This window comes from Felis catus, chromosome B3 (genome assembly GCF_018350175.1).
Source record: "Felis catus isolate Fca126 chromosome B3, F.catus_Fca126_mat1.0, whole genome shotgun sequence".
NCBI classification, from domain to species: Eukaryota; Metazoa; Chordata; class Mammalia; order Carnivora; family Felidae; genus Felis; species Felis catus.
The window spans coordinates 60,187,709-60,205,000 of record NC_058373.1 but is presented as its reverse complement, the minus strand read 5'-3'; the positions used below and the strand labels follow the sequence as shown (position 1 = coordinate 60,205,000).

The following is a 17,292-nucleotide window of genomic DNA, read 5'->3' as shown; positions in this document are numbered from 1 at the left end:
CATGTTCCAGTGTATAATATATACCATGTCTTCTTCATCCATTCATCTGTCTATGGACACTTGGACTGCTTCCATTATTTGTCTACTATAAATAATGCTGCAAAAAACATAGGGGTGCACGTATCCATTTGAATTAGTGTTTTCGTACTTTTTGGTAAATACCCAGTGTGCAATTACTGATTGTAGGGTAGTTCTACTTTTAACCTTTTGAGGAACCTCCATACTGTTTACACAGTGGCTGTACCAGTTTGCATTGCTACCAACAGTGCAAGAGGGTTCCTTTTTCTCCATAACCTCACCAACACTTGCTGTTTCATCTGTTTTTTATGTTGGTCGTTCTGACCATACTGTTTTGATTACTACAGCTTTGTAGAATATCTTGAAATCAGGAATCAGGACACCTTCAGCTTTGTTTTTCTTTCTCAAGATTGCTCTGGGTATTTGGGGTCTTTTGTGGTTCCATACAACTTTTATTATTATTTGCTCTAGTTTTGTGGAAAATGCTGTTGGTATTTTGACAGGGATTGCATTGAATCTATAGATTGGTTTGGATAATATGGAGATTTTAATAATATTAACTCTTGGGGCGCCTGGGTGGCGCAGTCAGTTAAGCGTCCGACTTCAGCCAGGTCACGATCTCGCGGTCCGGGAGTTCGAGCCCCGCGTCGGGCTCTGGGCTGATGGCTCAGAGCCTGGAGCCTGTTTCCGATTCTGTGTCTCCCTCTCTCTCTGCCCCTCCCCCGTTCATGCTCTGTCTCTCTCTGTCCCAAAAATAAATAAACGTTGAAAAAAAAAAAAATTAAAAAAAAAAATATTAACTCTTTTAATCCATGAGCATGGAATATTTATTTGTTCATCTTCTATTTCTTTCATCAATCAAAAACTTAACTATTAATAGCCCACTACTGGCTAGGAACCTTACTAATAGCATAAATAGTCAATACATATTTTGTATGTTAAATGTATCATACACTGTATTCTCACAAAAAGTAAGCTAGCAAAAAGAAAATGTTAAGAAAATCATAAATGAGAAACTACATTAACAGTACTATACTGTACAAACTCCACGTGTAAGTGGACTCATGCTATTTGAACATGTTGAAGGGCCAAGTATACTTACTATTTAAGTCACTTAATATCATGAATATTTCCAATACACTTTCCAAAAATACTCATTTTTTAAAATTAACTAATTTTAATATAATTTATTGTCAAATTGGCTAACAAACAGTGTGTAAAGTGGGCTCTTGGTTTTTGGGATAGATTCCCATGGTTCATCACTTACAGACAACACCCAGTACTCATCCTAACAAGTGCCCTGCTCAATGCCCATCACCCATTTCCCCTCTCCCCCACCCCAACCCACCCTCAGTTTGTTCTCTGTATTTAAGAGTCTCTTATTGTTTGCCTCCCTTCCCCCATGGTCTTCTACTAAGTTTCTTAACATCCACATATGCAAAAATACTCATTTTTTTCAACAAACACATTACTCAGTGCTTAACCATGTGCCCCTCATTTTCACCCTTTTTCATCTGTACTCCATTCTTAGGAGTTCAGGCAAGGACTTCAGAGCTTCTACAAATATCCAACGTACAATAGCAAAGATTGGTCTACTTCCCAAAATAAGCATAAATATTAAGTACTTACTTAAATGTGGCCACTTTGTTTATGACATTCTCTAAGCCAGTTTCATTATTTTCCTGTTGAAACAATATTTTTGTCATTTTTACCTTCATGCAATGACTTTTCCTTCTCTTACTGTGAACTGCAATACATTTCAAAAGCATTCCTGAAGTACTTCGTAAACAATAAAAAAAAGATCAACTTCCAGTATAAAAAATTGGGTCTGAAACCAATTGTTTTGAGGAACCAATTTCTTAACAGAAATAAGATCTATAAATAAACTACTTAAGGAAGAAATTTTATCTAAATTTGCCCTCATATACATTTATGTATATAAACACACAAACACACACCCAGTAGTTCAAAGAAAAAGAGCTCAGGGTGCCTGGCTGGCTCAGTCAGTGAAGCATGTGACTCTTGATCTAGGGGTTGTGAATTCGAGCCCCAGGCTAGGTGTGGACATTACTTAAAAAAAAAAAAAAAAGAAAAAGAAAAAGAGTTTTCCTTATTTATTATGTTCATCACCCACATCATTTAAGGACATGTCCATGCTGTACCAATACCTAAAACCAAGGTTATAAAATAAATGGAATCTACAGCCAAACACATGTAGATGTCCAAATGTAGTCTGGCTTCTGCATTATAATAATTTTCTGATTGGCCAGAACTTTTCCTTGATCGGGGAATTTTTTTTTTTTTAATAAAGTCACTTAAAATCAGGATAAGGGGGCGCCTGGGTGGCGCAGTCGGTTAAGCGTCCGACTTCAGCCAGGTCACGATCTCGCGGTCCGTGAGTTCGAGCCCCACGTCAGGCTCTGGGCTGATGGCTCAGAGTCTGGAGCCTGTTTCCGATTCTGTGTCTCCCTCTCTCTCTGCCCCTCCCCCGTTCATGCTCTGTCTCTCTCTGTCCCAAAAAATAAATAAACGTTGAAAAAAAAAAAAAAATTAAAAAAATAAAAAAAAAATAAAATAAAATCAGGATAAGAACATAGTTGAGATACAAAAGTAAGCATATAATAGTTTCGCAAAAATTGAGGCATTTAACCTCCTTTTAAAATAATGCACACAGTAGGGGGACTAGGTGGCTCTGTCACTTAAGCGTCTGACTCTTGATTCTGGCTCAGGTCATGATTCGATTTGTGAGTTCGGGCCCCGCATCTGGCTCTGTGCTGACACTGCAGAGCCTGCTTGGGATTCTTTCTCTCTCTGCCCCTCCTCCTGCTTGTGCTCCCTCTTTCTCTCTCTCAAAATAAATAAAATAAAATAAAATAATACACTTGGGATAAGCAATGAAGTTAGGGTATGCCTTAAAGCATTCTTCTTGCAAAGTATGATATATATATCACTAGTGGTGTATGAAATTATTTTATGTTATACAGTTATATATTTTTAAAATTGTGAATAGTCACTTATTTTAATACATATTAGAAAAAAAATCCAGAAACTAAACCTATTTCACTGATAGTATTGCTTAGAAAGATGCCAAGAAAAATGTAAATTAATCTTAAAATGTATTAATAATTATAAAATGGGTAGATGGATATGTAGAAATTATGAAGGTGATTTGCCAAATGAGTCTGAGAATCAATTAACAATAAAACTGGAAAAAGGGGCACCTAAGTGGCTCAGTCAGTTAAACATCCACTTTAGCTCAGGTGATGATCTCGCAGTTTGTGAGTTCGAGCCCCACATCAGGCTCGACAGCTCAGAGCTTCGAACCTGCTTCAGATTCTGTGTCTCCCTCTCTCTCTCTGCCCCTCCCTTGCTTGTACTCTCTCAAAAATAAACATTAAAAAAATTTAAAAACAAACAATAAAACTGGAAAAAGATACAATATTTTTTTAGGAAAAATGACCAACAGTCAAAATTTATCTCTATTCTATTTCTCTGGAAAACCTTGATAGATAAGTCCAATTCTCTTTTAAGAATCATTGTTCTAATTCATAATTAAATCTCAGAAGAAAAAATATGAGACCCATAATCTTTTTTATTTTTTTATTATCATTATTTTTTTAACATTTATTTTTGAGACAGAGAGAGACAGAGCATGAACGGGGGAGGGTCAGAGAGAGGGAGACACAGAATCTGAAACAGGCTCCAGGCTCTGAGCTGTCAGCACAAAGCCCGACGCAGGGCTTGAACTCACGGACCGCGAGATCATGACCTGAGCCGAAATTGGACGCCCAACCAACTGAGCCACCCAGGCGCCCCGAGACCCATAATCTTTAGGACTATTACTTCAATTGTCAGCAAATACAAAAACTTAAATATCACCTGTGGCCATGAGACTGCACTCTGCAGACCTCTAGTTAGAGGCAACAGAGATACTAATACAGGCTCACTGTGGGATAGAGGGGAAGACATCAAGCCTGGATGGGATTACCCAGCAGTCTAGAATGCTTCTATCTAACCTTCCTTTCTTCTTACTTTCACCTGGAATCAATTTTGCCTCACAGTCTGATGGCTCCCAAGCTTTTCCAAGCTTCCTCACCATTTTCTCTCATACGTACTGTTCCTAATAAATTCTTAAATGTTTTGTCTTAGACATCTGCTTCTCAGAAGATCCAGACTAATATACTACTCAAATAGTCTCAGTATTTCAAGGAGGCCCCCTTTCTCTGGAGAATTTTTATTTTGATGTAAGCAAAAGCCAAGAAGTTTCTTGCTCTAAGATGTTTTCCAAATAGCCATAATATTTCGAAAATGTTTCTTAATGCCCGGAAGTCCAGAATTATTAAAGTTTATACCACTAAAGAATGAATAGTTGTAGATCTGCAAAATTCATTAAATTTTCCTAAAACTTCAAAGTAGTTTTGTTTCCAATTCCAAAAAAAGAAAAACAACAACAACAACAACAATGCTGGACTTACGTTCTCAGGTAAATTTTTGGCAATGGCGCTATGTGGCATGGGTTCAATACAAAGCAAGTGAATAATTTCTCTCATTGTGACCTCTTCTTTGGTTACATTTCCCACGCCAGGTACATAACGCTCACCTAATACAAACAATGAAAAGAAAAAGTAAAACAATCGTTTTCTATTTAAATCTCTTCTACCAGGAACACTTAATACACAGAATACTGCATTAAGTCTATGAGAGAGGGACCAGAATTTGGACATATTCCTAAATCTGAACAAAAGTCTATTTGCTAAAAGACAGAGGAAGAAAAATGAAGAGATCCAAAGAACACAGGCCTTCTCTTAACCTACACACACACACACACACACACATACACACACACACACACAGAAGTATATGTACACATACTCACACATTATAAACAAGGCCCCTCAATTAAATTAGCATGTGTTTCTAATACTAGAAAAAAGGCTGATGGCATTGAAAGACCACTGGCCATCAGTGAACAATAGCTTTTCTTTCAAGATCTTCCTTGATTTTGTCTATACTTGTTATTTAAGACAGAATAAGGTGAAAACCCACAAACAAGATACTTAAATATGTTGTTACGGATTAAATGACAAAACAGTAATATGTATCAGGAATGACTGGTGTTGCTAAAATGCCCACATGACCATGTTTCCATTTTTCATCTCAATAAACTGCCAAACAGAGAGAGAAAACAGCTAAATCAACTATGGGAACTGGTGTTGAAAGCATCTAATTCCCATTGCCTTAAGAAGGCCTATGGTATCTGGCCTTATGTCACCACTGATTTGCAATATACAAACTCTTATGATATCTATAACAAAGTCATTACAAAGGCAGGAAACTTCTGCCTAAGAGATTTGATAAATTCTATAAATTAGCCAAAGAATGACTTTTGTGAAATGAATTCATTTCAAATAGACCATCCCTCTTAACATTTGTAAAGCACTTGATAACTTTCAATTTTTTCCCCCTAAAACAGTATTCTCTAGAAATTTAGTGCTATAAGAAAGCTCAGAGATCACATAGATTACCTTCAAATTTTACAAATCATGAATCTAAGACCCCAAAAATGTAAATGGCATGCTTCTGATAGTTAATATATTACAGATAATTCCTAAAAATCAATAATACAATATGTATTATAGACTATTATATAGTTAATATATAGTATTACATAGTTAACACTATATATTAACACATATATATTAATGATAATATATATTAAACATATATAATTATAGTATATATAAATAATAATATAATATATATTATATTAATGATTATACATATTAAATGATAATATATATAAATAATAATATATATCTAATTAATAATATATATTAATGATAATGAAAGTAATGAAGTTACTGTACTCAGGAATATAGCAGGTATTAACAAAAAATCAAATCACATAGGAGGAAAAACCCAATAAATTTAGATAAACACAGTAATAGCAATAATAAAACAGTAAAAATATAAAATAGCAAAGTACTAGAAATTCTTCACACACTATTCTAAGAACAAACATAAAAATTCTCAAGTTTTTATAATTTAATAAAGTATATCATCAATTTAAAAATCTTTTACACATTTACAACTCACTTTGCAATGGCAATGAAGTTCACCACACTTTCTGCTGAGACAAGCAGCCAGTCAGTAACTAACTCTCTGAAAACAAGTAAAATGAACCCATGTTTTCAGATTTAGCCAGGGGTAGAATCCTCACTAAGAACTAACAATAAAAAGCATGTTTGCTGCCATAAAGTAAGAAACAATAGCCAGAATGAGAAGTCAAGAACTTTTACTTAGCTCGTAAAATCAACAAAGTCTATAATACAGAACATTAAAAAAAAAAAAAACAACCAAAAAAGTATGGCCAATATTTACCCAAAGTAAAAAGAATGACACAATGAAAAAAAATTTTTTTTTTACTAAGACCTATATTACTTTGAAATTTCACATATAAATACAATTTTTAGCACTCAATGTATAGGTATTTTTCATCTACATTTCTAACTAGGATAATTGTATTCCAGTAAAACAAGACCAAATAATTATAAATCAGGTATTGAAAAACAAAGATGTAACAGAACTGTGCTTTTTAAAAGCTAGGTTTCTAAACACATCAATCATATTAGTCACATTAATCTCTAATATTCTATGCTGTATTTGCGAGAAGAGTAAAATGATAAATTATAGTTTTTATTAATGCTCTCTCTGAAAACAACTCATAAGATTAATGTTTTAATCTTACCCACAATATAGATGAGGACTTGAAGCATTTCTTCTATTAATGTATTATATTGTTTAATCAAATCCTATTGAATCAAAAAAAGAATAAATTAGTTACAAAAGAACCAAAAGCCTTTATAAAACATACATTTCTGGATCAGACTCATGGTTCATGCAGTCCAGTATTTTCCTTCAGACTGCAGCAGGAAATCAGGTGAATAATTCCCTTTACTGACATCAAATTCCATAAGGTTCACAATACCTGGCATACAATAAGAACTCAATACAAATATTATTTTCATTATCATTACCATATAGCCTTAAGTCAACAAACTAATTCTTATGACTTCCTTCTTACCTGGGTTGGTGGGACAGTGGCTTCAAATAACAGATACCAGTTCGTGAGAATACTCTTCCTTAACACCCCTCTTACTTAAGCAATGTATAGCAAAATGAGATACTCATTTTTCACCAAGTATAAAACATGACTAAAAATTAGCTTTGTATTTTGTATCCTATTCTTTGGTCCTTTGCAAGTAACTTCTAATTTGAAAGAATAAAATAACATGATTCATAAATTTAAAGTACGTAAGGACTACTTTATAAGTTCGTATCAAATATGAAAGCAATGAAGATGTGACAAAACTACAAAGTACAACAAATTATAAGCTATGAAAAATGTAACAAATACAACAAGTGAAAAGTATCCTTATTAAATAAGGAACTTTAACAGACACTGAAAAAGGGGAAAGGGTTGGAAAGATAATTTACTATCAGAAAGGGGGAAAAGAGGCCAATAATCATGAAAACACGGTCAACCTCAATGCTCATTAAAGAACTACACCTACAAATAAAAGACCACCTTTCACCTACCACATCAACAAAGAGTAAAGATACTAGTGCCACTACAGAGGTACACACTGCTAAGGAGTGTAAATCTGAGTACCTCTTCTGAGAGCAATGTGACAATATGTGTTAAGAGTCTTAAGAAAAAGCATACTGTTTTCTCCAGGTAATGCTCTTCTAAAAATTTATCTTAACAAAATAATTAGGCAAGTGTTTAAACCCTGAGGTACAGAGATGTTTATAAGACCAAAAAACTAGAAAACCTCTTCAGCAATTAGGGGATCAAAGTATGATGCAATTGTACAGCGCAATACTATATAGCCTTTAAAAATTATGATATAAAAAAAAGTGGTGGTATATTTATTTAAAACTATCACAACATCTCATTAAGCACAGAAAGCAAATAACCAAATAGCACATACAAAATGATCCAATTTTTGTTTTAAAAACAAACAAGACACCAAAACTTAGAAGGTGATCATTTCTAGGAGGCAGTCTTTCATGTGACTTTTCTTCTCCTTTTATTAATCTAAACATTCTAACTTTTTGTAGAGTAAAAAGAGTACATATGTGCATATGTAGATACATGTGCATGTTATGTGTATATGTGTGATTTTTGGAAATACACATAAAGAAATAAAAATCCTAAATATGATTAAAATTGTTAACAAAAATACTTCCTTTGGAATTGATACACATGTCAGTTTCTGTTGCTTACCTGGTCTTTTGTGGATATAGTCTTGTTAAAAGCATCAGCAAGTTCATACCTCTGAAGTACCAGTAACAAGAACCTGTTGGGATCCATTAAAGATGCACCAATCTGCGGAAGAAACGCAGCATGACAGTTCCATGTGTATTAAATTAACAAACATTTGTCTCCAGTAGGACTGTCAGAAAGAGTATAAAGTAAGTCTGCAAAAGATAATGTAGTAATCCCTTCCATTTTTTATGATACCCTATTAAGTTTTAACGTGAGAAAAATTTAAGTAAATAAAGTTAAAAATAATTACTGTTATCTTTTCTCTCCCTCTACAAGGGATCGAAGAAGGTTAAGACATAAGTATCCAAAGTAATTTCAATAGGTACCTGAAGCATAATGATATCTTTATCATACATTTCTTCTCTGCACTTAACATCTTGGTAGTAAAACACCTGTAAAATAAAAGATTGAAGTGGCATGAATTGTTTTATTTCAAACAGAAGTCTTAACAAACACTATTCCTAAAACTTTCTCTAAACCAGAAACTCCAAGAACTCCTTAGTGGCAAAAAAAAAAAAAAAAAAAAAAGCAAGCTGTAAATCTATGAATCACTAAGGGATTCCTGAGATTTTAAAGTAAGGAAATATGGCATGAAAATACTTCCAAGTTTAAAATGCTCTATATTATTACTCTCTCAACATGTGCAACAAAAGAATTTATTTCCTCTGATTTAAAAATCCCCACTTCTATAAAAGTAAACTAATTTCTACAATCAATCATAACACGATTTTTCTCCCAAGTAGTATCTTTACAAGTCCAGTTTCCCCATCTTTTAGGAAAAGCACTTCTCTTTATTTGCTCTAGAACAGAGGGAAAAATTGTTAAAGTGGCCTTCTATTAAGAAAGGTGATGGGGGGGGCGCCTGGGTGGCTCAGTCGGTTGGGCGGCCGACTCGGCTCAGGTCATGATCTTGCGGTCCGTGAGTTCGAGCCCCGCGTCGGGCTCTGGGCTGACAGCTCGGAGCGTGGAGCCTGTTTCAGATTCTGTGTCTCCCTCTCTCTGACCCTCCCCCGTTCATGCTCTGTCTCTCTCTGTCTCAAAAATAAATAAACGTTAAAAAAAAAATTTTTTTTAAATAAAAAAAAAAAAAAAAAGAAAGGTGATGGGAAGACTATAGGTCTCCAGGTAAGGAAATCCTCATAATGTTAATGGGCACATTTCTACTGGCTATCACCTAATCTATCTACTCACTAGGAGAAATATCTACATGGTTACTAGAACTTTCATTTCTGAGTTCATATAAGAAAACAGAAAGCAAATAGCAAAATCCAGAGACATAAGGCTAAATTATATAAGAGAAAAAACCATCAGAAAATTAACACACTCACATTCACATGAATGTGAATAGGCCTTGCCATACCTGGCTAATGAGAGAGAGTCCATTTCTTCGCCACATTTCAGCAACAACCTGGGCAACCAACACCAGACAACGCAAAGGATATTCCACTAGTACCTCTACTTGAAAGTCCTCCTGAAAGAGATGAACAATTTCATTATTTTTCAGAGGGCTTGGATGTGTCTCAAAGTCATGGCACTAGACATTCTTCCGTTTTCTCATCTGTAAAACGGATGGGCTTGAATGAGTTAACTCCAAGTTTTGGTGATTTAGATTTCAATGTACTTATATAGAAACCTAAAATTACTAAATGGGAATTATCCAGGTAGGTTTCAAAATTTTTCTTCCTTCTCATCAACCAAGAGGTGTTTAGAAATAGGGTATAAGTAAATCAGCCCTTAATAGAGTCACTTACAAAAGGCACAAATTCATGTAGTCTTGAAACGGCACCCAGCCTGCTTAAACGCACATGAAGACCTAAAGGTTAAAAAAAAAAAAAAAAAAAAAAAGAGAGAGAGAGAGAGAGAGAGAAATGAAAAAGCAATAAACCCAGTTAATTTATCCCTCATTAACTCAAGTTCAGAAACTTATGAGGTTTAAATACATATTTACTGAGTTTAGAAATGCAAACTTTTGACTTCTAATTTTAAAACACAGTATTATTAATGTATTTAAGATCCTACATAGCGCAAGGTGTGTTTACTCATTATATAAAAATACTATGCTGCCTCTCAAGACATCCTTATTCTGCTCTTAACTAATCAAAAGAAATGAAAACTAATTTAAGTATTTCTTTTTGTAAAAATAGAAGTGACGAAAAATCACATCAATTATACCATGTGCAAAAACTAAAAATGAATAAAAAACCTAAACATAGGAGCTAAAACTGTAAAACTCTTAGAAGAAAACAGAGAATAGACTTCATGACATTGGATTTGGCAATAATTTCAAAGGATACTATCAACAGAGTGAAAAGGCAATCCAAAGAATGGGAGAAAATATTTGCAGATCATATGTTTGATACAGAGCTAATATCCAGAACATACAGAAAGCTCCAACAACTCAACAACAAAATATCTGATTAAAAAATACACAAAGGACTTGAATAGACATTTCTCCAAAGAAGATATAAACATGACCGGCAAGCACAGGAAAAGATGCTCAATAATCACTAATCATTGGAGAAATGCAAATCAAAACCACAATGAACTGGGGTGCCTGGGTGGCTGAGGTGGTTAAGCACCTGACTCTTAGCTTTGGCTCAGGTCATGATCTCATGGTTCATGGGTTCAAGCCCCACATCAGGTTCTGTGCTAACAGTATGGAGCCTGCTTGGGATTCTCTCTCTCATTGTCCGTCCCTCCCAGGATTATGCTGTCTCTCTCAAAATAAATAAATGAACTTAAAACAACAACAACAACAAAAACAATGAACTACCACTTCACTCATTAGGATGGCTATTAAAAAAAAAACATACAGGAAAGAAGATGTATTGGTGAAGATGCAGAAAAAAATGGAACCCTTGTACACTGCTGGTGGGAATGTAAAACGGTGCAGTTGCTATGAAAAAGAGTTTGGTGGTTCCTCAAAAAATTAAAAAGTAGAATTACTTTATGAACCAGCAATTACACTTACGGTACATACATCAAAGAACTAAGAACAAGGACTCAAACAGACACCTGTACACTCATACTCACAGCAACATTATTCACAACAGCCAAAAGGTAGAAAGAACCCAAGCATCCATTCGTAGGCAAATGGATAAGCAAAAGGTGGTATATACAAACTATGGAATATTATTCAGTCTTAACTAGGAGGGAAATTCTGACACATGCTACAATATGGGTAAACTAAGGATATTGCACTAAGTGAAATAAGCCAGTTATAAAGGATATGTATATGATTTCAGTTAAGTGAGGTACTTATAGGGGTCAAGCATAGAAGTGGAAAGTAGAATGGTGACTTCCAAAGACTGCAGGGAGTGGGGGATTGAGGAGTTATGCTGAACAGGTACAGAATTTCAGTTTGGGAAGACGAAACATATTCTGGAGATGGATGGTGGTTGATGACTGCAGAGCAATATGAATGTACTTAATGCCAGTGAACTATACATTTTAAAATGGTTCAAATGATAAATTTTATGTTATATGTATATTTACCACAATTAAAAATATAAACGTAGAGGCATCTGGCTAGCTCAGTCAGGAGAGCATGGAACTCCTGATCTCAGGGTTGTGAGTTCAAGGAAGCATGGAGCTTCCTTACTTTCTAACTAACTAACTAACTAAATAGAAAGCTGCTATCAGCATTCTTCAAAAATAAATAAATACATACATACACTTACATACATAAAGTTATTAAAAAAAAAAACCTGACAGGACCAATTTACATGGAAATGCAAATCAAAGAATGATTAAAGAGAATCTTATTTCTTTCTTTTAGTGGTGAAAGGAATAACAACAAAGATAACACACTGGTGTAATCTCACAGAGAAGAGGGTTAAAAACCAGTAACAATGTGTGTTAACTATACTTCAATGAAAAAAAACCAGCAACAAGATTTTACCATATTTAAATTGGGGTGGGAGATGAGTTACCAAGTTAATCCTTCAGTGTATATTAAAAGGATTCATTAGTTGACCCAAATAACAAAAGGCCCAGGTAAACAAGCATCCTGAGATCAATGTTCTGGTGACAACTCTTTGAAGGACAGTGACAGTTCTTAACTGCAGTGTGATATGAATATGTTTGTACATAATGAGTACAGAACAAAAACAGAAATAGTTCTACTACTCTGAATATCTAAAAAACAAAGCTAATAGAAAGATGCAAAAAACAAATACTCACCAGCAAGAGTCCTGGAGAGTGGCAGATGTATGCTTACAAGATCTTCAGATACCTTGTATGACTTAGTTTCCAGAGTATGACCCCATAATTGTACTACTGTCTTGCTACTAGATATAAAACTTGTACTGCACCGCATCACAGCTTTGTGACACTCTTTATAAGCCACCAGTAAGAGTTCTTCCTAAAAGGAAATTAAAAATGTACACAGATTAACAAGTTATCTACTTTACCACACCATTCAATAAATATTTAGTAAATATAAGCACAAAATTGTTCCATGTATAGCACAGTTACTTCCACAGGATCTGTAAACTAGTTGGAAATATAAGACGGAGACACACACACACACACACACACACACACACACACACACACAATCAAAGTAAAACATTTTAAGTACTATGTAAATTGTACAAACGAATTACTCTAAGAGGGAGGAAAAAGAATTACAAACCAATGGGAAGACATTATTTGTGAAAGCAGTTTCGAGTGGGGTCTAAAAGAATATGCAGAATTTATGGGGAAAAATGAGGGGACAGTGGTATAATAAGCAGAGATATAAGAGTAAACAGAGAAAAAAGGGGAAGTACAACTCTTGTGCAAGCAGTGTAAAGGAATAAACACTAGATAAATGAAAGGCTTTATGGATGAAATTAATGAGCAGTGCAGCTGGAAATATGCCTTGCCATCAGTATGGGAATATACTGATGGTGTCTGAAGTGTAACAATGTCAACATGCTGCTTCAAGAAGAATTAATGGGTGTCAATGAAGATGACAGATTGGAGAGAGTGATGTTAGAAACAAGGGAACCAACAGGAAGATTACTATGAAGTCTAAGTCTAAGGTGATAAGGGTCTTAACTAGGATGGGGGCAGTCAGGGAAAAAGAGAATGAACTCACAGGAAATAAGTTAGAATTGTAAAATAAACTTAGGCTAAGGAAAACTCACATCAGGGAGAGAGGAGTCAAACTCACTTTTCAAGACAGTGTTTTTCACACTGATTTTATCCTGAGAAACAAATGCTATGGTCCAATAAATTTTGGGAATATTCCACTTAGAAATTAGCACACTGAATAATTTAAAGGGCTTGAGGGGCGCCTGGGTGGCTCAGTCAGTTAGGCATCCGACTCCAGTTCAGGTCATGATCTCGCAGTTCACAAGTCCAAGCCCCATGTCGGGCTCTGTGCTGACAGCTCAGAGCCTGGAGCCTGCTTCGGATTCTGTGTCTCCCCTTGTCTCTACTCCTCCCCTGCTGGCACTCTGTCTCTCTCCTCTCTCAAAAATAAATAACAACATTAAAAAAAATTTTTTTAACCATAAAGGGTTGGAAAAGTTCAGTGGCATTAGAAAGAAAAACCATACTTGATTTTGTTCAACCTAACATTTCTCAATCTTATGTGAACATAGAACTTTTTCCCCCTGAAAACTCTGCTAACATCTAACACAGAGAATGCAGTGGCTCTGAGATTTTCTGTGTGGATGAATGTATGAATCATAGTGTCATTGTCTTGATATGGCATGAATCACAGCCATACGACTCTGAACGCACCCAATCTCATCTGAATCAGTGTCAATAATTGAAAAATGGAAGTCAAGAAGGGAAAATGTTAAGTTGAAGTAGAAAGAAATGATGACAAACCAATTTAATATATTCTGAATTTGAAATGTCAGTGTAAGATCTAAGCAGGAATGTCTAGCACACAAATAGAATACTATAGCTCCACAGTTTTAAATGAGGTGGTAGAAATGAAAGACCTGTAAGAAACAGAATATTCAGAATGTATCATTTAGTAGTCAGAAGGAATTGGGAAAAAAAAAAAAGGCAATCAATGATTGAAATGTTGAATCAGTAACAGAAGTGTTATAATAATGTAGACTTGTAAAAATCAAACGGAAAGAAAGTTTCAAAAAGATTAGGTATTCAAGAGAAAACAATGCTACAGACATTTGCAGGAAAATGGGGACTTAGAGAAGACCCTCTGAATTTGGTTACTATAAAGATCTTCTGAATTTTTTTCAAAAAGCAGTTCCAATCAATTTGTAAGGGCAGAAGCCAGACCCTAAAGAAGTTTCAGAAGCTAGAGAGATGACAGCAAATATAGATGGCTGCAGAGGGTTTGGCAAATGTCAAGATGAGCAACACATACTCTGACCTCATCTCCAACAACTATGCATGCCTTCCATAAAGGTGATGGTTGCCAAAAAATATGTGCTCTGGCTAGTTGCTGGACAATATTTCCTGTCCTTATTGTTCCACAAAGCTACAGTGCTAGATTAAATTCTATCATGTCTGTATGACTGCCACTCTGAACCTGTGACCAACTGCTGGTGGGGAAGCAGAAGAGAGGAGGAAATAAGAGAGCTCACAGTTCACAGAGGTAGCAGAGACAAGGGGCTTTTACTCTTGTTGATGTTAAGGACAGGTGCGTCCTGTGTGTGTAGGCAAGTGAATCAAAGAATGGGAAATACCAGAGGAGACAACTGAGGAAGCCAACTCCAGGAAGAAGTAATGTAGCTCAGGACCAAGCACCTAGGTAGAGACCTTAGTTTTAGAAAGAAAGGAATGAAAAGAAAGAGACCAATTGTGAAGACATAGAGAAACGTAGTGAATAGATTACATCATGTCAGCAGCACAGAGAAACTAGGGAAAATGAAAGAATTTGACTCAGATAATGGTGATTTTCTCAAAACAGAAATAAATGAGGTCATCCTTCCCAAAAAGGGAATCTGGCGTAGGACTGTGTGTTTCAAGAGGATTATGGTCTCAAATTATTGTATAAGGAGATACATTAGCTCTGTATTTGGAAATTAATACTCTTAATGGTTTAACATGTATAACAGAGCTCATGATTGCATAAATATCCACTATTCTCTACTACCAAAGTATTTTAAAGTCCATGTAGTCCTAATTTTCATATTATTAGTATTCATGTCCAAGGAAATAAATGAATACATAAATAAATAAATGTATTTTGTTGTATTGTTTTTAAACATTTTATTTATTTTTGAGAGAGAGAGTACCGGTTGGGGAGAGGCAGATAGAGAGGAATAGACACAGGATCCAAGGCAGGCTCTGCGTTGACAGCAGTGAGCCCAACGCAGGGCTCGAACTCACGAACTATGAGATCATGACCTGAGTTGAAGTTGGATGCTCAACCAAATGAGCCACCCAGGCACCTCTGTTGTATTTTTCAAACCCCACTATTCCCAGAGATAAATCAAACTACCATGGAGCACATTTTTAAATCAAACATAAAAAACTGGATTTTCTTCCTAAATTCAGTAAGACAAGTTCAAATACACAACTATTTAAATAATAAAATCTTATAGCAAGGAAGTCGCTACATAAAACCTTATTACTGATAATCATTAGAGCACCTAAAACCCACTGATCCTGGGGCACGTGGATGGCTTAGTCAATTGAGAGTCCAAGTCTTGATTTTGACTCAGGTCATGATCCCAGAGTCATGGGATCAAGCCCCATGTTGGGCTCCAAGATTTTCTCTCTCTCTCCCCTTTTCCCCAGCTCACACGCTCTCTCTTTCTAAAAAAAAAAAAAAAAAAAAAAGCACTGATCTTACTAACAAATTTTACTTACATCACAAGCACACCACTCTTGGAACATGAGTAAAATGTTCTTCAATTGCATCTGTATAGCAATGGCAGCCTCCCAGTCAGGATCCACTTCTATGTGTTGCCCAACCTGTCTTCTGATTTCTTCCATTCCCTATAAGAAAAGAGTGATTACTTACACACACACACACACACACACACACACACACACACACACACACACAAACTCTCCCTCTCTCTCTCTAATATATATATGCATATTACACACATAGGCCCTTTTTCTTCGCTCTTCTACTGTCAAAACATGAAACTGTCAGAATTTATAATCATATATGCATAGCTTTTTAACATGGCTATTATACAAGGTCAGAATGCATGGGTTCAAATCCCAGCTCTGTCACTTTCTAGCTGCGTGACCCTGGTCAAATTATTTCTAGATTTCAATTCCCTTATATGTAAAATGAAGATAATAACAGTAGCTACCTCATAAGATTGCTACGATCTCAGGAGAGATAATGCATGTAAAGTGCTTACTACCATATCACAATCAATAAACATTACTGGTAATAGCAGTAGTTAACTGAAGTATATAGAATTATACCTATTAAATATCTATTGAAGCAGGATCAGTAAAGCAGTGTTTAAATTTTATTTCTACTTTGCTAGATATAGTCTTCCTTACATAACAACCACAATTTGCTTAAAAGAAACAAAAACTGGGGCTAAATTTTTAATATTTATCTTACTGATGAATAGAAATATCATACCTGCATACAGGTAAGAATCTTCAAAAAAGACCGAAAACCTTCAAGGAACTGCATTCTTAATCTTTCTGTCCACACTGTAGGTTTGCTGATCAGGATATACCTATCATTTCAAAAGACAAAGAAATATTTCACTTCCCCATTTTGTGATAATTTTAAGATTTTCAGGGCTAAAGACAATGTTGATTCATCAAAACTATGGATTCTGATTTCTTAAAGTAACAAGAAGCTCTGGGCAGAGCTAGAATTATACAGCAAAATGCGAAGGCTCTAGAGAGGCATATGTCAAAGCTAAGCCTGACTTCTCAGAAGTTAGTCTACTTAAGTGAACTTAGAAGCAACCTAGCCTGTCACACCCGGACAGCCACAGTACAGATTTTCCAGGAGCTCAAAATGTGTTATTTTCCCCTTCTCCTTGTCA

General features: G+C 35.3%; 1 protein-coding gene across 2 annotated transcripts in view; it reads right to left on the bottom strand.

Annotated features, from left to right (window-relative positions):
• Positions 1–17,292, bottom strand: part of UBR1 (ubiquitin protein ligase E3 component n-recognin 1) — a 138,863-nt gene that overhangs the window by 58,186 nt on the left and 63,385 nt on the right. For both annotated transcript variants that reach the window (XM_045059456.1, XR_006599290.1), the window contains exons 13-22: positions 16,875–16,974; positions 16,133–16,261; positions 12,533–12,713; positions 10,102–10,163; positions 9,711–9,821; positions 8,677–8,742; positions 8,309–8,410; positions 6,767–6,830; positions 4,494–4,618; positions 1,648–1,700 (exon numbers count right to left, since the gene is read on the bottom strand). In XM_045059456.1, the coding sequence (XP_044915391.1) occupies positions 1,648–1,700; positions 4,494–4,618; positions 6,767–6,830; positions 8,309–8,410; positions 8,677–8,742; positions 9,711–9,821; positions 10,102–10,163; positions 12,533–12,713; positions 16,133–16,261; positions 16,875–16,974 (993 nt within the window). The remainder of the gene's footprint in view (positions 1–1,647; positions 1,701–4,493; positions 4,619–6,766; positions 6,831–8,308; positions 8,411–8,676; positions 8,743–9,710; positions 9,822–10,101; positions 10,164–12,532; positions 12,714–16,132; positions 16,262–16,874; positions 16,975–17,292) is intronic.